This window comes from Amblyomma mixtum, chromosome 2 (assembly GCF_055824585.1).
Source record: "Amblyomma mixtum isolate Tamu chromosome 2, ASM5582458v1, whole genome shotgun sequence".
Lineage (NCBI taxonomy): Eukaryota > Metazoa > Arthropoda > Arachnida > Ixodida > Ixodidae > Amblyomma > Amblyomma mixtum.
In genome coordinates, this window is record NC_143013.1 from 50,448,490 (window position 1) to 50,470,053 (window position 21,564).

The 21,564-nt window shown below is 43.8% G+C and overlaps 1 protein-coding gene across 3 annotated transcripts; it reads right to left on the reverse strand.

Annotated features, from left to right (window-relative positions):
* Positions 1 to 1,270: 1,270 nt before the first annotated feature.
* On the reverse strand, positions 1,271 to 21,302 carry LOC149359320 (aurora kinase A-B-like). Of its 3 annotated transcripts, none has more exons than XM_089571573.1 (8): positions 20,807 to 21,302; positions 19,977 to 20,082; positions 17,505 to 17,622; positions 15,034 to 15,113; positions 11,700 to 11,838; positions 7,574 to 7,722; positions 5,055 to 5,286; positions 1,271 to 1,446 (listed from the first exon to the last, which is right to left on the reverse strand). In XM_089571573.1, exons 1-8 carry the CDS (start codon positions 20,862 to 20,864, stop codon positions 1,342 to 1,344), a joined length of 987 nt encoding a protein of 328 aa, XP_089427699.1. In that variant the 5' UTR covers positions 20,865 to 21,302; the 3' UTR covers positions 1,271 to 1,341. The 3 variants fall into 3 exon arrangements, with proteins under 3 accessions (XP_089427699.1, XP_089427700.1, XP_089427701.1); XM_089571574.1 differs by lacking the exon at positions 20,807 to 21,302 and adding an exon at positions 20,428 to 20,563 and having other exon boundaries at positions 1,272 to 1,446; XM_089571575.1 differs by lacking the exon at positions 20,807 to 21,302 and adding an exon at positions 20,428 to 20,518 and having other exon boundaries at positions 1,272 to 1,446; positions 19,977 to 20,045.
* Positions 21,303 to 21,564: the final 262 nt, after the last annotated feature.

Sequence of the window (21,564 nt, forward strand, 5' to 3'; positions counted from 1 at the left end):
GTAGTCCTAAGTGTGGGTGGAGCTTCACTGCAGACTTAAGTTTTATCAGACTATATGCGCTGCCTTATAAGTGCATGCTAATGAGTTTGTCATTAGAAATTGAGAGAAAAATTAAAATAAAAATAAAAACAATGATTTCACATTCAAAGCATAAACTTCAGTGCCCTCTGTAATTTTTATGAAAATGAACTACCTTTTAGACTTTAATTGCAATTTATTTACCAATAATCCCGTGAAATGATTATAGACGGGAGTAGTGTCAAAAAATACAAAAGCATAAAATGCATGAAACCAAACAAAATGCAGACAAATTAACGGAAGATTATATGCACATGTGGAAAAACACAGAAGGCTATATTAACCAACAAAAAAAACTTTACACAGTTAAAATGCACATTGGCACACATGCACATCTAGCTCGTGCATTCACACATTCAAGCTGTCCGCACACACACTGCTTCTCACTCACCGCTCTGGTACACACTTCCACTGCCCTAGTTTTTTGTGAGGACCACTCATAGCTTCAGACATGCGATTTTTACTTTTAAACAAATTGTACAACACCTATGAGCAGGCATTACTAAAAAAACACAACACAATCATCTAAAATGTGGTCCAGTGTCTCAAGCGTTAGGCTAAAGTTACAGCAAAGTACAAAAGAATGCCTGTAAAAGGGACATTTCTTTCTTGAAACCTTTCAAGCAAACATTTCTACCATGCATCAATGCATGGCAAACGTACTGAAAAAATAATAATGATACCATAAATACCAAGCCCTGCAGTGCAAGAGGCAAAAAGCATAGCAGAAATCAAGCAACTTATAAAAGGATCTAGATTAAACTCAAATAGGTTTGAATTAAAAACAAAACAAACACCTTATAACATTCAATTCAGTTAGGTCCAAATTAAAAACAATAAACAACTCATTAAAATATTAACAGGTATAATTTGTATTTTTAATTGAATTTTCTGACTTGACTGTTTTTACCCCTCCCCTCTCTCTAATGTACCGTGTACTATCATGAGCAAAAAATAGACTGCTGAAAGTGTGTGCCAAATCATGCCAAACCTACTCGCCGATCTAGACACCAGGGGTGCTTCATCAGGTGGCACCCGCATGCAGTTCGGCACAGGTTTGGCATGATTCGGTACGCACTGGCTGTGGTCTCTTTATTTTGCTCATAGTATTAATTTGAAGGAATAATAAATAAATAAATAAATTGCAACTCCACATCTGTAATCAAATGATTCATTTAAAAGAAGATGCCACTGTCCTATAATACAATAAGCTCAGTGCATGTAGCATTGACCACACAAACTTGCTTACAAACTTTTTTATTTTCAAAGTGTCTTACACTCGACTGTAGTGTCTGCATTCTTGGTGACCCAGGGGTGAGCTAGCACTTCGTCCAAGGAGATGCGGTCTTTTGGACGCAGCTGGAGTAGCTGTATCAAGAAAGAAAAGAAAGCAATGCAATACTGAGCCTTATCATAAGAACCAAGCACACATCATCATCAGCCTGACTATGCCCACTGCAGGGCAAAGGCCTCTCCCATATCTCTCCAATTTGTACTTCAGCGCACCTTTTCCAGTGTCGTCTTTTTCTTTTTCTAGCGGTGCTGTTATTTATGCTCAAATTTTGCTGTTATGTGCATTGTTGCGACCCTTTCTGTGAATGCCTATTTATGATTAATATTTTGTGATTTCTATTTTATTTTAGTGCAATATTTTTAACCTTATAACAATGCTTTGTACTTACTCCCCCCCCCCCCCATGTAATACCCTCAAATGAGGGCCTTTGGGGGTATTTTGAATAAATAAATAAATAAATTAACTATCCTTTGCCAGTTGCGGCCACTGTATCCCCGCAAACTTCTTCATCTCATTCACCCACCTATCTGCCACCCCCTGCTACGCTTGCCTTCTCTTGGAATCCACTCCGTTACCCTAAAGGACCAGCGCTTATCTTGCATTCACATTACATGCCCACTTCTTCCTCTTGATTTCGACTAGGATGTCATTAACCCGCCTTTAGTTCCTCACCCACTCCGCCCGCTTCCGATCTCTTAACGTTACACCTATCATTTTTCTTTACATAGCTCGCTGCGTTGTCCTTAACATAAGCTGAACCCTCTTTGTTAGCCTCCACATTTCTGCCCCATAGGTGAGTACCGGTAAGACACAGCTGTTGTATCTGTTGCAGCTGTTGTAGTTAGCATCAAACATGGCTCACAGACTGAAACAATTGTCTTCAGCTCTGCTCGGCGTTTGGCACCCAAGTTGAAAATGTCAGAGGGAGCACGTGCAACAGTACCACATACGCACCTTCACATATTGCACACGACAGAATACAGCAATCACAAGATCTGAAGCTGTCAGGAGTGACCAGTTTTACCAAACTGGAAGAATTCTCCGGACTAACATATTTTGTATTTTTGTTGCATTATGTGCATTTACTGGGTATTTTATTCTGCATTGTTTGTTCTGTTATTTGCGCACATTACTAGCTTTATTTCATACTTCGTTATTACATGTATTTTGTTTCAAGTGCCTGTGCCGTAATTTCATGCTTGTATCGCCCCCCCCCCCTTAAGTAATACCCTCGCACGAGGGCCCTTAGGGGTATTGTAAATAAATAAATAAATAAATAACTGCAGTTTCTGCAAAGTCATCAGTTTTTCACACCACAAGTGTTGAAAGTTATTTGCGCGAGGACTCTCGAGTGCTAGATTCTGAGCAGGTTACTGAATTCAACGTCTGAAGGTTCACTTTGAAAGGCGGTACTTCACATGACTGCTATAACACGGAGGAATCCTGAAATCTACAGTACCCCAACATCAAGGTCTCGCTTCCCTGTTTCTTTCAATTTTTTAAACAGCAATTTTGCCCCAAAGCATCTCAAAATCTAACCTATAGAAGGTAACACACACCCAAGGAAGGTGCAAAACTATTTGCATGCTGTTGATTCTGAGTATTAAAGAAACACAAAAAATAATAATTTTGACAAAAAGGACTTGAACTTTCTCTTACACATGTTCAAAAATGCAGCTCAAATCAACTGTGCCACTGCACCGGCAGGAATGAGTGCTTTCAGTTATGCTCTCCTCTGTTCTCATCAAATTTCTGCTATTTGCTGCCAGGTGGCACTGCTCAACAGAAAACTGAGTTACAGTGGGAAATGGTTGAATGATTGGTGGCTTGAAAGTGCAATGACCTAAAGGTACGGGGCATGAGACGACAGGCAGTGAAAACCATTGCTCATGTCATAACCCAGGGCTTCATCATTTTAGCCTCGCGAAAACCCCAGTAGGTTTTGAAATGTGCTGAAAACACTGCACGTTTTGCTTTCCATCCGTTCCTAGCTGCCTAACAAGTGCATGAAAAAATGAGCTTGCAAAGATGTACAGCCCCCCCTCCCCTCAAAATGCCAGAGTTGAGTAGTGACTGGCTGCATAATGAAACAGCGTGTAAAGCACTGCACTTAGCTTAACAACCAACAAAATGGTGGTGCAATATGGATATATTATATAGTGCTCTGAGCCCACACAGCGACTGTTTAAACAAAAAAAAATGCATATTCAGCAGAGAAAACACGACCCACTAAAATGAATGCCTGACTGACATATGCGTCCAACACTGCAGCACCTGGACATGGTAAACAGGCAACGTAAACTTATTCCAAAATCAGCTACAAGGAAAAGGTGTGGGAAAAAGTTTCTCACATTGCAATCCACTGTCCCATTCACAATGACTTTACCAGAGCAATTCGTCTTTCGTGCCCAAGCGCATAAGAGCAGCACATCACATGTCCTCCCATGCCAATCACATGAACCGAGTTCAACAACCGACTTGTGCCCACATGAACGAATATCAAAACTCCTCACTGGCCTTGTCGATAAGAAAACGGAAAACCTTAACAGCCAGCATAGTGACTACAGTTCAATCATCTATTTTCCGCTTGTCATCACTAACATTCCTTGAATCAGAATCCACATTGCAGATGTCCTTACCTTGTTTTTGCTTTTTTTCTTTCTCTCTCTTTCCAGCTATCTTTCCTATCGTGATAATTAATACCATAATGTGTGTACGTGCATGTGCAAAACACACAGTGTATTGTGTTCTCACTGTATCTACTTAAGTGTATATGAACTTTTAATTCTACATTTTTCTTTTCCCTGAAAGCAATTCACAGTCCTGCATTAATTTGCTATAAAATATGGGTCACCACACAAGGCATAGAAGACAATCATGGCTCTAACTGAAACTCAAAAACTGAGCGGAAAAATGCCTCTTTTGTGTAAGGGCCTCATCTTGCCAAATCCTGAAAAAAAAAAAAGGAAGTGTATACCTTTCATGAGTGTATACAGCATTCTTTCTATGTAACCATTTCATGGTAATTGTATTATCAGCTGAACCCCTTCTCTCTCTCTCTCCCTCTCCCCCCCATTTAATGCCCAAACGGGCCCTTAAATAAACAATCTCAACAAGAGGGCGTGCAAGGTGTGGCACGGCGCAAACCTGAAGGCAACAGAGAGGTTGTTTGCAGCATGGACAGCAAATTCACACCAAACGCCTTGCACGTCACATCTATCAGCGCAGCACGGACACAACCTTGAAAAACTCACACAGTTTTGCTGGTGTGTTTAAAAAATACTTAATTGAAATAATTGATTCAACCTGAAATTCTTTTTCTTCATAGTTTTCTGTTATTATGTACTCTATATGTAACACGATAGTTTTTACTAACACTCGATGTCCGAAACTTATGTCATGTTTTAAAAGCTATTTTCTTTGTTTTGCATCGCCGAATGTTATCTACTAGTGTTATTTAGACTGCTTTGCTTTTAATCTTGTACTACGCTTACGCTTTTCTGTATATTCTGCCGTTTTTTAATTTGCTTTTACGTATTTTGTGTACTTGGACCCGAACTAGCCGTTGGCTATGGGTCCAAAAAGTGTTTGCATTTCCTGTAAAAGAAATTCGAAATAAATTGAAATTGAAACCTTTAGTCACACTGCCCTTACACAACTTGATGCCATCTCTGCCACTCACTTTCACAATGACGTCCCGTGCATCGGTACTGACATGGTCCGGGAACTGAACCTGCGCCTTCAGTATTTCCTCCCTGGTTTTTTTCTCAGTCTCGGCCATAAATGGTGGCTTGCCCACCAAGAACTCATAGATGAGGACACCCAGGCACCAGTGGTCGACCTTCTCGTCATATGCGCAGTGTTCGATCATCTCGGGTGGCATGTAGACTGGTGTTCCACAGAACGTCACACGTCTGCAGAACGCATTGCAAGACGCAACATACGAATGTTTGCAACTCGCACTTTGCGCTACAATTAATGTGGCCAGCTACTGTTTGCCTCAGCTCTGCCGCCTCTTTTTGCAGCCACAGAACCATGAATCACGCGGTGACGAACAAAAATTTTCTTCCCTAGATTTTCTTAAAATTTTCTTAAAGGGACATTTTCTTAAAGGCCGAAGCTGGCCTTTAAAACAGATTACTGTATTCGAATGATAACGAGACCCACTTTCACTGATAACGGACTTTTACACACCAGATATGACAAAAAATGAGATACTCATACAGTGGTCTGCAGTGATGGTGGTGATGTTTTTGGTTTGGTTTGGTTTATAGGGTTTAACGTCCCAAAGCGACTAAGCCTATGAGAGACGCCGTAGTGGAGGGCTCCGGAAATTTCGACCACCTGGGGTTCTTTAACACTGACATCGCACAGTACACGGGCCTCTAGAATTTCTCCTCCAAAGAAATTCAACCGCAGCGATCGGGATCGAACCCGCGTCTTTCAGGTCAACAGCCGAGCACCATAACCACTGAGCCACCGTGGCGGCTGGTGTTTTTGGGCAGGCAGGATAAACGTACAGTGCCTATAAACAAATGGTGCACCTGCTTTACTTACAAGAACAAAAAGTTCCTCTACCACTGCCCCATAAAGACAGCATCACACTTAAACGGATGTTTTCACTTGCAAGCTGCAATGACGTCCAGAGAGATACATTTTGTAACATGGATCACTGAGGTTATATGTTATCACCCTCTTCCAAACTGAATGGCAAACATGGAGTCCTTGTTGGTCTTCACATCGAGTTTAAATCGAATGTAAAGGAACAATGCTACATTTTTAAATCCAGTACTTACCAACAATAAATGTGTCTTTTGCTGTGAAACAAAGATTATCGCAGCCACGAAGAGCCAAGCAACAGATTTTACTGAGAACAAGAACTGGATCACACTGTCCTAAACATAATTTTAAATCTAATGCCTGATATACTTGATCTTTCCAAAATGAACAGCCGCACTCACTGAGAATACTCTTGAAGCTTTCCTCCTATAAGGCCAATAGCAACAGAACTTAATCTTTTGGTCATAAAACCCAATTTTAACGAACCCAGCTAGCGAAAATTAAGCTTTATATCATGCCCGAAGCGGTTTTATCATTATTGATGAGAAATAAACTTTTTATTGTAAGGTGTCAGCACCTCCAAAGTGCCCTGTTCCACTTCATCAACTGCCCGACAGATGGCGCCACCTATCCTGCGTCATCTCCCTTGTTTTTCCCGCTTCGAGCCGGTGGGTCGGCGGAGCGCACTGTGGGCCCATCCGCCATGTTGTGAACTTGTCAGATCCCTTTTGAGCCGCGCTCCCACGCGCTAGCCCTGCGTTTTCTTGATAATATGTGTCGACAGCAATACAGGCTGTCATTAAACCTCTCATCATCATCATCAGCCTGACTACGCCCACTACAGGGAAAAGATCTCTCCCATATCTCTCCAATTAACATCTTTATATACAAATGAGGGGGCGGGTCTGAAAAAGTGGCAGTAGAGAGCTTGCCAACTGCCAAGTAGAATTGTGGGTCTCTGCTGCACATTATATTTTGGGTATCCATGACAACACAACCTAGCAATAGAGCAAATTAGTATAATAAGCTCAAAAAATGTTGCAGGGCCCCTTTAATTGAATCTGGGCAATTTTTGAGGGGCTGCTTGTCTCCATGATCTTTTTTTTTTCAAGTGAAAATCTAACTGGCCAAACTGGTTTAAGGAACAATTCCCAGTTGATTCCAATTGGTTTCCAGCTGAGTACCGGTAGTAGTCAACTGGGAGCCAACTGGAGACCAGCTGGAATCAATTGGGAATTGTTCCTTAAACCAGCTTGACCAGTTAAGATTTTCGCCTTAGAAAAATTAGGCAGGAAGAGATGGAGATGGAAGCCAAGATACGCAGGGTTCCTCAGCACCTTCTGTAAGACAATGGGGCCATTTGAGGTCTAAAATAGTTTGAGAACCCCTGGCGTAAAGAGTTGTCATGTTCCATCTATGCATACATAGTATCTGTCCTGTGCTGCACCAAATTCCGTAATTTTAAAATAAATTATGACCCAGCTGGCTTAGACTTAACCACTGCTGAGAAAGCTATGCAACTTCTTTAGAATCTTCACAACTGATGAAAAATTCATGCCGGAGCACGGTCCAGCCTTTGTGCACATAGACCATCACGAGTGCCAAGTGAAAGCTCGCAGGTGTTGAGCCGTCTACACCCACCTGGATGAGGGTGCATGTACAGACCAGCCAAAGTCAGCGATCTTGATCTCTCCATTGAAACCAAGCAGTAGGTTTTCCGGTTTGATGTCACGGTGGATCACCTTGTGGCTGTGGCAGAACTTCAGGGCCTGGCACAGCTGATAGACGTACTGAACAAGGAGAGGGGGGAGACTACTGATTAAGCGGTGTTAACATATTCAGGTGTGCTGCACCTAAAAGTAGCTAGCTGTTCTGCCTGTCAGAAAGCTTTGGTTTCATTCCATTTCAGCTTTTTATCCCCAAAGACCCCCTGGTGGGGGGGGGGGGTGGTATTACGTAATGGGTTGAAATAAGCAAAAAAAGATGAACAGTAAAATGCCATTAAATATATAGGAGGTTATTCAGGTTTTCACTGAATGATAATGGGTAGGTGATGATGTGCTGGGGAAGACCATTCCAATCTTAAGCTGCACATGGAAAAGGAGGATGAAAAAGTAACAGTTCGGGTGCGTGGATGGAAAACCTGAAGCGGTAGCTGGTGCGGTGAGATATCTACAATGCTGGCATGATGTAAGGTGCATATCATTAAGCAATGAGCAGTAGAACTTGTCATAGAGTAATAGGGTAGCTATGCGATTGAGTAAAGCAGAAATTTGGGCAAGTTGGTACGTATTCATTTTTGAAACAGCGCAACAAAGATGGGACGTGGAAACTGAGGGGAGATTGGGTATCTGGCGTCCCATGTGGCATGAGTTTACTATAGTGGCGATTAATCTTTCCTAACCCTGTCTATATATTTGTGTGTTTTTTTTTTTTCAATAAACCCAGTTGTTAGTCAGCGCCTGTTTGTCTTTAACCCTCAGTTTCCACGTCCCGTCTTTATTGCGCTGTTTCAAAAATGAATAGCTATGCAATGATGAACAGAAAAAGGTGGTATTGCAGATCTAGTTTTTAAAGCTGAAATACTGACGTCATACGAATAAGAAAGATGGATGAATCTTGCAACGCAATTTTGGACTGCTTCTAGATCGGTTATGAAGGTAACATGGTGCAGATTGGATATAGTGGATTCATATTCCAGTTCAGGTCAAACAAGTGACTTGTAAACGAGCAATTTCATGTCACATGTGGCATATGACAAAGGTAAACAAGGGAAGGGGAATGAGGGGCTCGTTATAAATATGACAGAAGCCAACAGCCACAGAAACCAAGGGGCACAGGGGAAGCTAATCAATTAGCTTTAAGCGATAACATATTCAGTAATATTATAAATTGATCAACACCACAAAATAAATAAATTAATTAAAAAAAATTCCCCTGTGCCCCTTGGTTTCTGTGGCTGTTGGCTTCTGTCATATGACAAAGGTGACGTTTAAGAAATCCAAGTGTTTTGTTAGCTGATGATATCAAGCTGGCAACATTCGCATGCCATGTTAGGTCAATAGATAAAGTGAAGCCTAAGTATTTGAAAGATGATATGGATTCCATGGACTCATTATCGATTTTGTGCTGAAAGGTACAACTTTTGTGGTGACAAGCAATGGAAGAAGCATGCACTCGCTTGGGTCAAGGGTCATGAGCAATTCGCTTTTCAATTCGGTTAAAATTCTGTTGGAGGGCCCCTTGATCAGTAGTTAGATGAGAGTGACACTGCCAGCGCCATCCAGCTGCCATTGATTATCTGCTGCCAAGGCTAAGCTTAACGGCAGTAGGCCAGAGTGTCTGGTTTTGCTTCAAGCACAGGTTTGACACAGTTTTGTGCATACATAGTGAGGTGCCATGCATATTAATAAAGTTTGCTTGATATTACCACATGTGCTGTAATCAACACAAGATGCCTCACCCAGCCTTCGCTGAACCCTCAGCCTTCACAACATTCTCACGTAGAAAAGCTGTATGGACGCTTGTTTGAAGGAACCAAATTAAAATGTACCCATAGATTTGCTTAAGAGAAAAAAAGATGTGCATGTTTGGAGATTTCCTACACATGTGATAAAATCTGATTCCGTGTCCCTCTAAGAAGTGAAGGAGACAGCCTTCTTGACATCTTGGTTAGCTGGAGCTTCCTTCTGTGGCAGATGCCAAATTATGACACACGAGAAACTTCTTAAAGCCCAAACTTAGCTGATGTCACTGGAGTCATCAGGTTGGTACCAGAATATGGAAACTGCACTTTGCACATGTGAACAAATCATGCAGGAAGTTAGCACATCCTGGCAAGAACCTGTCTGCTTTCACGTCATCTGCCATCAGATGTCACGAAATTCGCTGACAAATCGAGAAATGTCACGTGGCCTTGTGACACCATCACAACCAGCCTTGATGGGCCACCCTAATTGGTCAAGAGAGTTCATGTGACCTTGTGATGTCATCACAACCTGCCCACTGTGGCTGGTGGAAATTTAATTAATGACTGGTCAAGAGCGGTCACATGACCTTCTGACATCATCACAACCTGCCCAGCGGGTTGTGAGCACCTAGTTCCCAAACTGGCATACTATATACGCAAATGTTGGCATTATCTAAACATAGCAGATATGTGCTACTGCAGCTATCAGTCCAAATTAACCCGTACGTTGATCAACTGAAAATTGCAAAGAAACTGACGAACATACACAGAAGTTGCAACAGAAGCTGTGACAAATGTGAAATCTAATGCTATAGCATTTCACTGCTCAGATACATGACTTAAGCATCCCCATAGCTTTCAGGATGCTTATAGCTGCCACAGCCATTCAGTCCTTTATGGCCAACCAAGCCTTGTGCCCTATTTCAGGCAGTCTTTGAGAGTAACGTAGTGTTCCCATTCATCGATAATCTCCAAACAATTAGAAGCTGAACTTCAATATAAAACACAGAAGTCATAAGGATTGCCTACCGAAACATGTGACCCATGGAGGAAGGAAAATGCAGGAGAGGCCCCAGCTATCTAGGCAGCATTGCAGAAAGCATGCCAGAAGCCACATGCTTTTTTTTTCCACAAAAGGGTACTGCAATTCATTGGCACAATGACAACATAATAATCACAAACGCACCTGCAGAAAGCTCAGCCACTCAAATGACCGAGGTGGGAGAGGTTTCCTGCAGTAGTTGTGAAATGCTCTGCACATTGTTGGGCGTTGCTATAGCAATGGAGATAATTATATAGTTGCTCTCGGCTCTCTGGTTGGTGGCCAACTGGCATGCAGGAGCCCACATTTCCGGGTCCCCCCCAAAAAAGTGACATAATTCCTTCTTCTAAATTATTTCCTTTCAACATGATGTGGCTATATGTGTATAAAAGCAATCTATCTTTGAGACTTTTTGACTACAAGCCTCAAAGAGCCTGCCATAAAAAGGCATCTAGGCTCTGCTTGCATCCTTTGGGCCAGACAAGACGGATTAAATATGCTCTGAGCTGAAGAAAAAAACAGACAAACAATGACCAACTGATGTGAGAATTTCCTGAGGCCCACGAGATAGCGCAGAACAGTGCCACATTTACAAGCCAAGCTTCAGCCTCCTTACTCGCTGGTGAGCAGCACGCATACCTCAATAAACTTTGTATGTAGACAACAGTAGGCTTTGCAACCTTTCTCTCTTTGCCTTCTAGTGGTGTTTGTCCATTTTTTTCCCTTTAATTTTGTTACGTTATGCGGGGTATAATGTCCCAAAGCTGTATGTAGGCTATGAGAGACAATCCAATAATTCCGACCACTTAGATGGGGGTCTTTAATGTGCACTGACATCGCACAGCACACCGGTGTTTCTGCATTTTGCTGACATCAAAATGCGGCTGCTGTGGTCAGGATTTGAACCCACAAGCTTGGGCTCAGCAGTCGAATGTCATAGCCACCGAGGTACAGCGATGGGTGCATTCTTTCTTCATCCCAGAGCATATTAAGACTTGCATCAGCCCTATTGTTGCGTCCAGCTTCCTTAATTCATCCATCATCTGTGAAAGCTATTCCTAGTTAAAGATGCCAAACCAACTAGCAGGATTAGCCATTATCATGCACTCCCGGTCCTTCAACTGATGGCCTGCAGCAGAATCTCTGAACAGCCACAGGCCGAGAAACAAGCCCCGTCATTAACTAATGCTGCAAAACAGCCTAAGGACTCATGCTCTGCCCCACAGCACTTTCTGTGATGAGGACAGAGCACTCACGGTCGCAGCCTGCTGGTCAGTGAATCGCCCTGCCGAAGACAGACGGCGATACAGCTCCCCCTGAGGAGCATACTCCAATATGAGGTAGACACGGGTATCATCATGGAACCAGTTGTAGAGGCACAGGATGTTTGGGTGCCTGCGAGGTGAGGCATAAAGTGGCCACTGAGCAATTGCACCAGTCTGGCATCGGTGGTCACTCGCAAAGAACATGGTATAGTCTGCGTTAGCTTGCATTGAAAGACCCAAATAACTGTGTTGTACAAACATGGGCGTCCGGAGGGGGGGGCAAGGGGGGGCGGCTGCACCCCCCTGGAAAATCACTCACTCGAACCGTGAGTGATGGCCGCACGCCAGGGGCGGTGGTGCGCTCAGTCAAAAGGGTAAAAGCAGCCCCGCATGGTCACATCTGCGAAATGCCGCGTCCGGGCGTGCGTCGTTCCGCCGTTTTCAAACCACGCCATCGTTAGCTCTACTGAAGGGCGACCTGTTCCAGACATACAGCGGCACCGGCGAGCATGTGTTTCGAGCCGCCTTGAGATGGGTGTCTGTTTCTTTGATCTCTAGAGAGATAGCGACACGGAGGCAGACAGTGCACGGGGCATCTTGTTTTCGCCTATCGTTACGCCGGTCACCGATGAATTCTTAAGGAGGGAAGGTAAAATCAGCCGTGTCCACCCCCGCTTTGTCGGGCTGCTCAGGGGCAAGCGGGCGATGAGTTGGCGCCGCCGCCGCTCGCTGTCTCCTCCGATCCACGGGTAGCGCAGTTCGGTAGAAGCGCCGCTTTCAGAATCTCCGGCAAAGGGGATTAGCTGCTTTTGTTCACGGCGACGCAGTCTCCCGAGGCGCCCCCACACCAGCGTTCTTTGCGTCTTCTGCGAAAACCAGCGCCTTTGGTCAACGCAGCCCGATGGCGCCTGCCTGGCTCGCCTGTCACCTCTGGCTGGGCCTCAAACCACAACAGCGCCCATGTACTGTGCGTGTCAGTGCATGGTAAAGAGACCCAGGTGGTCGACATTACCCGGAACTCTGTACTACTCCATCCCTCATAGCCTGAGTCGTTTTGGGGCTCTGAACCCCATAAAAACACAAAAACAAATTTTCCGACTGGAGTGGCGAGTGTCCCTTCCCCTCGGAAGTTGCGCGGCGTTCCTTTCACCACCAAAGTGCGCATTCGGGGATACTGCGGCAAGTAAGCCCTTGCACGTGTGCGCGCCTCTGTGTTTGTGCTTGGGTGTTTTTAGCGGCCGGTTGTCAGCGAAGCTGAGAACAACCAAGACAGCGGACGAGAAAACGACGAGCGGAGAGCAGTGTGTGTGCGGTTGCTCGACTGTGCGGATGCGCAAGCAAGATGGAGCGAGGTGTATGAAGCTGCGAGCGTGCATTTATCTTGTAAATAAGTTTTCGTTGTATATATAGTCATCTTTTGTTTTCAACGTACGCGTTCAACAGTTTTTCCAATCAATGTGTATGATGAGTGTGCACCGAGAGCGTGTAATGAAGCACAGAAGTGAATTTATCACACGTGTAATTACGCAATTCGCCCAGAAAAATCCGAGGCGCCTACAGTTGCTGTTCAAGGAAGACTGACTGAGTGACTGTAGTTGCGTGTTTGTGAACATATTGTGCTGTGTGCTGGTCATCAATCCGGGTGAGTCGAGAACCCGTATGCAGCAAGACTGAGCACTCTTCTCCACGAAGTGATATAGCATATTTTTGCATTTTTATTAATTTTAGTTGTTTCTTCGTTGATAAACTCCAATGTACCTCTCCTAGCCGCGCTTTAATTTGCTGTTTGTAATTTTTCTTTCATGTGTGCATTTTGTTTAATTTTTATTTATATATAAATAAATAAATTTACTCCGCAAATAGCGCCTTTCTGCTACGAACATACCCCCCCCCCCCCCCCCCCCCGGGGCACCAACGGGCCCCCCCCCCTGCAAAAAATTCTGCGGACGCCCTTGTGTACAAATAGGGAAGTCTTTAAACTACACATTTAAACCTTTATATACACATTTCCCTGGCGAAAATCTTTCCCAGCCCAAATGGTTTATGGAACAATTTCCAGTTGGTTCCATTTGGAACCATTTGGAGCCAACCAGGTTCCAGTTGGTTCCAACTGGAACCAACTGGAAATTGTTCCATAAACCAGTTGAGCTGGGAAAGATTTTCACCTGGGTTGTAAGTGCTCAAAAATACGCCCTCAGTACAGGACACACAATAGAAAGAAAAAACAGAAAGGAACGTTTAAAAGGTACACAAGGTATGCCAAGAGTGCTTAGTCATATGTCAATTTTTTGGACCTCAGCTAAAACACAGGCACACTCAATTGGTTTCCATATAGCAGGCTCACTATAGTTGTGTCTGCTTTCCTAAGCTTTAAACAAATACAATAAAAACATAGAAAGAATTGGCTGCATTGGCTTTTCAGAAAAATAAGTAAATGCAAAATATCCCCCAGACTTTCACAACTGTCTGTCACACACTAACATGTCCCCATGCAGTTCTCACCGTACACAGAAAGTGCAGTATTCACATGATAGTGGTTTCAGGTTTCATTCTCATGCATGTACTATTTTGAGCACTATGTCAAAATTCTTAGCAAAGCCCATTTCCAGCACAGTTTGCTAAAGTTCTAATCTGTATACATCTTCTGTGGTAATCGCAAAATGCTCACCTGAAATAAGAATAATTACCGTATTCACTTAACCTTAACAATGCACAAAACAATGGCATTATTTACAATTCCAGCAAGGCAAAAAATGCATTCTTCAAAACTGTGCTGAAGTTCAAACTGTTAAACCCCTCCACCTAGGAGTGCACATTTCTCAGAAGGCAGCTACCAGTTGTAGAGCGAAAAGCTCTACACCTCCCACGGTGAGCCTGAAGGTCATCTGGCCCTTAGATTTGGCCTCCAACGGGAGGCCCATGTGCAAAATCGCATATGGCAGATGCCTCATTTTTTTTTTTAATGCGATTCAGTAATGTAGGATGTCCAATTAAACAATGTCTTCTTACTTCCAACAAGATTGCGAAGTCTTGCGTACTGCAGTTTTAAGAGCTGTACAAACTACGCTCATTTAGGTTGGATCAGCGAGAACTGGAATGCACTGATTGGGTTCCAACTCAACAAGTAACACTATGCACACAAACGAGGTGACCGCTGACAAAGTGAGCAATGCATTGCAACACATAGAAACGTAAAGGAAAGAACCGGGAAGGAGATTGTATACAAAACACAAGCAGCATAAAAACCTCCTAACAAGAGTGGAGTGCTAACGATATACGAGCAGTCTGCTCTCGCCAACATAGGCAGGAAACCAAGGAAGCTTACCTGAGGTGGGATTGAATTTCTATTTCCCTCCGGAGCTGGTTCTCCATTGAGTGCTTCACCAGTTGTGACTTGAACATGATCTGCGCACACAATTTTTGCCAACAATCCTCCTAAACACAGCTTGCTCAACATTTGCAGGCCACATATTTTGAACAGCCAGTGCAAGAAAATTATGGCTGTGTTCATAAAATTTCACCAATTTGGTTCACACTGTTAACTACGGCTCTACATTGGGCACTATTTGTTGACTATTGTACAAACTGCCAATGACAGGGATGTTTAGTACAACACAAGTGCATCAAAAAAGGAATGCTTCAGTCAAGCAGTCCAGATATTTTCAATACAGCAGAGCCCATCGCCTGAAAAGGCAGCAGTTCAGTGAAGTTTTTCTCAGCTTTTGCTTCTTGTTCAACACGTTCCCTGCAGCAGTAATTTTCAGAGCCCTAATCCCCGTGCGTCGTAACCCGCCAGTGGGTCAACCTGAAATTTTGTTGGGTACGGCATGACCTGCGAGTGAGCCTCCGGCGAATCCAACATATTGGAACCAACAATAGATTACAATAGCATCCTGGCTTGTGTGTTTTTCACAGCCTATTTGAAAAACCTGATTTTTCCTACGGCTTCACTGTGCCACTCAGTATTTGTGCTGCACAGCACGTATACATAGCATGACCCACTAGTGACCCACAACGCAATCAACATGTGAATATATTCATGCACACAGAAGTAACCCTTTGACACGCCATTTTTTGTTCCCATTAGAATGAAATATTTTTCCACCTAAATAGTATATTCAGGCCTTATGAAAGGCAGTTTGTTAGTTTTCTAGTGCGAAACACTAGCGGTGATATTTGCGGGGATGTGCAAAATTTTGCACAAAGCTGATGGAAACAACATTGTAATGCTGCGACTTATCATATGAACACCCTAAGGATCATGAAACTAATTACTATTTCGAAGATGCGCACATTACGTGCGAAAAAAAAAAAAAGTTACTATTGGTGGAAAAGTGTGTCTGCACAGAAATGGCGGATGGTGTGCTACACTACTCAGTTTCACGAAATATTATTTACTGCGTTCACTGCATGGCCTTAAAAATCAGCTTAATTGTGAGAAGGATGCAAAAATCGCATGAAACAAAGAAATCTCTGTTAGGTGCAAGCCACTCTCAAGAAAAGCTGCGAGTTCGCTTTGTATACAATTGTGTACGTAGCGTGTCAAAGGGTTGAGTTGTCTGAACATGCAAGCACGAATTTCCGACAAGTAAATCACCTCATTAAATGATTACAAAGCCCACAGTCCCCACTTCATTACAAAAAAAATGGTCGATTTTAATGTAGTTCAGCCGAGTAGACGTGCTAAAGCATGTGTCTAGCCTGATTGGCTCAAGGATTTGCTTTGCTGGATTGTCGGCACATCTGGCAATGATATTAGACTCAGGTTAAGCTTTGATCGAGGTTACGCTGATTTGATCTGTTCTCGCCGCAGATGGAAGTTGATGAAGACGATGATGTGCAGTGCACAGCGTGACAGTGTGTTGCAGTTTAACACAAGGCGTGATCGGCTGCGGTGATAGCATAGCTCTCTCGAGCAGTGGCCAGTGAAGCTGATCTGTTCACGTTGCCACATGTTCGCTTCCCAGTCACCTCAATATTTATATATTTGTTCAAGGTCAAGGTCAAGGCTTCAGCGATGAATCGGCTTTTTCAGCTTTGGTCGTGCTGTAGAACTTTCGCTCTAAAATACAGCGAACTCAAAATACTTTCACATTTCTCATAGAATCTAATTTATTCACAATGTCCATTCACTTTTTCTTTTCATACTTAAGCCTTCCTAGTAACTTTACAAACCTAGCTAGACACCTGCCTAGACACCTGGAAATGGATAAGTCATATAATTAGCGAACATCAAACGAGACAAAATGCGCATTTGATTACAAGTTGTGGCCCGCTTACACACGTTCTAAAGGACGCCTCGCATGAAGCACATGCATGTGGCAGCTTATCACAGCAGCTTCTGAAGCCACAAAAAGGAAGGCAAATTGCATTAATACGTCACTGGACTATCATGGCTAGAAGCATTATATTTCTGGAGCAGCACTTGCACCAACTACCCCCTGAACACTGCAGATACATTCCTGTACAATCAAACAAAGAGGCAGGCACGACGAATAATCGACAATAACCAGTACCATTTTCATGCAGTTTTCCAGTCCCATAGTAGTTTTTGTTAATTCTTTAGTTTTTTCTTGACTAGCTTTAACAAGCCATAGAGGGCTGAATTTCAGGTGTTTTGGCCCCACCATTCCTGCTAGCAATTTTGACAGTTCTGCCCATCATGGCTCAAACTTTGAAGTTCAGATAAACACAAGGTATTAAATGCTTTGGCCAGCAAAGGATACCTCAGGACTGTTTAGTGTATTGTAATGCTTCACTGCATGGAATGATTCAGTGTTTATTCTACACACCCACCTTGAGTGCAACAATAAATTTCGTCTTTTTTTCCCGGGCAAGGTAGACACTGCCATACTGGCCCTTGCCCAGTGGTCGGCCTATCTCAAAATCTTTGAGGCACCAGGTTTTGACTTCACTGCAATTTTAAAATGAAAGAAAGAATACAGTGTTGCTATGCAGATGATGCCACAAGAAGAAAAAATTTATAATAATGCTCGTGAGTGGAATGCGCCTAATTCAAAGCGTTGCAAAACCATGTACTGACAGTACAAGAGTCTCCATCACCACCCAGATTAAATTGAAGAACAATGCATGAACCTCTCTTTTTTTCTCCTCGAACTGTCTTGAGCCACCTGCTGCTATCTCAACAAATTTTCTTTCCTCATCTCAGTCACGATCAATGCCAGCCACAGTAACATCTCTTTTTCCTTTGAGACTACCACTTATGGCCTGCACATACTTTTGCAAATTTCATTTGCATTTACGGCCAGCACATGTCATAACTCCTATTCTTCAATTCGCGTGTACTGCGTCTCTTAATATACTGTATCATTGTGAGAATGGTGCTTTCTTTTTTAAACTGAATCGAATACGAATAGTGCAGTTTCATTACCGAATCGAATATGAACACTGCAGCTGAACACCGAACTGAATAGGAAACAAATATTTTATGAATATTTGCTATTTATAAGAGGATCTGTACAATAATTGTATGAAACAGCGAAGCAATGGGGTGCTACGGACATAACTATAGCTGTCAAAATGTGTAACACTGATCTCCACCGGGGTGAACACAATGCAAAGTCAATATTTCAACTCCATAACTGTCATGTCATACGTACAGAAAAATTAGCTTTCGCTACTGATGACAAGAGAGAATAAGCTAGCATTACATCTCAGTATATGAAGGGGCAAAAGCCTGAAAAGTCATGGCCTCAAAGATTGGGCATCAAGGTAGGGTGTGGCAAAACCTTCCATCGCCCCATCGCAAGTGCACCATTTGTAATACTCTTACATGCATGTAAGAGTATTACAAACACTCCAGCAAGAACAGACTGCAGTGCAGTACTGCACCCTCCATCTCACGCACACCGATCGCAGTGGCATGCTGTGCGGTGTCGGTGTGGGCCATATTTGTAGCAGTTGTCCAAGAAAACTATGGTGCACCATAATAGAACTTTGTGCCAATTATTAAAAAACTATTTGAAATCTTGAGAACATATTCGAATCATTTTGAATCATTTTGAAAATGCACTATTTTATTTGTTCAGCGAATCACTATTTGAAAGTTTCTAATACTTGCACACCCCTAAAAGATATATAGTTTTTGTGCTGCATGTATATCGACCATTTCAGTTAGCTTCCAAGTTTCAACGCCTAAGTGAGCAAGGCAGGGAGCATCAGATACAGAGTTTCTTTTTGAAAGTACTTGAAGTTTGTCGAGCACTTTCATTGCATAACAGCACATGATACAGGCCTTGACAAATTTGTACAGCTGCACTATTAACTGTTGTTCCCTCTCATCAGACTATGGAAGAATGTTTCTTTTCTTCATACCAATCACTGAGATAGCCTGTTTGTGATCAGCAAATCAGCGGTTGCTGAGGTATTGTTCTGGAGTTAGAAAACCTTACGCTTGGCAAAAAGGACACAGAAAAACACTGAGGTGTTCCACTCTTATCCTAGCTGTGACCTAACCTCTGAAATCTAACTCTCGGAATACTGCTTTTAGACACGAATCGATTCTAACTACCTATGGCTGCCTTGATACCCTTTCTGGCTAGTAAAGGGTACCACACAATAGACGAGAGACAGTAGAGGATGGCAACAGTACTGGTGGTGATGCTCCCTTCTGTGTTTGCGTTGTTCTGTGCTATGATTAAAGATGAACACGTTTCCAAACGTCGGCTTTGCTTTCAAGTGCATCTACTTACGGAAAAATATGGTCACAATTATGTGCCATGATGAGACAACAACTATAGTTGAAGATGCTGAAAACTGCAGAAAATGTGAGGGATCACAAAAGAAATATATACACACAATATGCAGGACATTTGAAAAACAATGAAAAAAACTGCGAAATCCCAGTCATAAAACACCCCTCAGAACTTCTTTTGTTTTGTTTGTTTGTTTTTGTGGGGTTTAACGTCCCAAAGCGACTAAGGCTATGAGAGACGCCGTAGTGAAGGGCTCCGGAAATTTCGACCGCCTGGGGTTCTTTAACGTGCACTGACATCGCACAGTACACGGGCCTCTAGAATTTCCCCTCCAAAGAAATTCTAGCCGCCGCGGCCGGGATCGAACCCGCGTCTATTGGGTCAGCAGCCGAGCACCATAACCACTGAGCAAACATAGTTGGCTCAAATGAAATTTAACTGGTAGGTTTCCAGTTTGGTTCCAGTGAGCTTTGTTCCAGTCAGTTATTCCATGTGTTTGAGGAAATTCAGTTGTGTCCGCGGGCTAGAGGAAAGGTACCAAGCTAGCCCTCACGTATCTTCGGTAGCTTGCGGGTTAGTCGTGGACGGCGTCCCTGAGAGTGGCGGTTCCTCTGCCATGTCGCTGCAAGACACGCCCGAGCTCATTTGGTAGGAGAGTTCTGCAAATATGCGCAAATTCGAACATGACAACTAGAGAAGGAAAGAGACTACGGCGCTACAACACTGACACGCGTAGAGCATTAATCGGGGGCGGAAATACGGAGTACAGGTTCGCAACAAATGCGTTTCTCTTCGATGCTGACGCAGCAGTTTTGCAGCCTAGCTGTGCGCATCGCACAGCGCACGAGTTCGCACCGCTCGATATATGCTATCGCAGGCCGTTAGAGCAAGTAACCGCGCAGTTCTGTACTTTGCATAACGGCAGCATTATCCGCTGAAATCAAGAAAGTCGCACAAGAGGAACAAGCGACGAAATCAGTCAGGTGAAAACGTCGTACACTTACACGAGTCGCAGATGCTCACAGCGAACGAGAGTAGATGCGCAGTTTCGGTGAGCAGCGACCACCGCGTAACGCCCGCCAAATCGGTTGAGCGGTTGAGCAGAATTCAAATCACCCAGCCTCGTGACGTTTTTGCCGCTGATGCGTGCGCGAGACGGAAAGCACGAGGAGCGCGGCGCGGCCGCGCGGCCGCGCGGCAGGGCGCCGTTTTTGGAGGAAGACGAAGCATCGGTAAACTAGCATCGGTATGTGCTATTTCACTCAGGCAACAACTGGCGGGAGGTCGAGTGTCGCGTACACTTTTTAAAGATTACAAACACATGAACATAACCAGGCATGCTTGAAAAGAGACGCTGCGCTCATACATTTCTGCACGACTAACCGTTCCCGTTTCCGAAGCCCCCAAGGTGCACGCACGCTTCGAAAAGTATGCGTTCCATTAAGCTACAGCGCTACAGCTGCTACAGTATCGATCTCACTTGGTCGTCGCAGGCCGGGGAACCATTGAGTTAATATCGGGGAACCAAGTACGTACGCTCGGTGCAGTGATTCGCGATGCACGCAGTGCAGTCGCACACCTGCAGCCATCAAGCGAAAGTACGTTCGTATGAAATAGATGGCTCGCACGTAATTTCCTGTCATTTAAGCACATTAAGTGCGCGGCGTTACGATACACGAGCGGCATTCAATGAATCCGCATAGTTTCGGTTTCGTTTACACGCGCTAATCGCCACGTGATCCGACGTGCCCGAAACACATCTTTAATTTCCTGCAATAGCCGAGATGTAGTCGGCCGCAAAAGTTTGCAGGATCTGCAATGCGTGGCAGAGCTAAGCAAAGCTGCATTGCTGCGCCATCTGCCATCGAAGAGCATGGTGTCAATTAAGGCTCACTCACAGTCATGGAGCAGGGAAACTCGCAGTACTGCCGCAGCAGGCGTGTCGCGAGCCTCAACACCATGCTCCGTGATGGCGGATGGCCCAGCAATGTAGTTTTGCTTAGCTCCGCCATGCATCACAGATCCCAAAAACTCACGCGGCCAACAGTACAATTGCATTTATTCTGCATTTATTGTGTGAAAGACATGCAGTACAGCTCGCCTCTGTACACACTGGATCTGCAACTAACAATTAAGCTGCC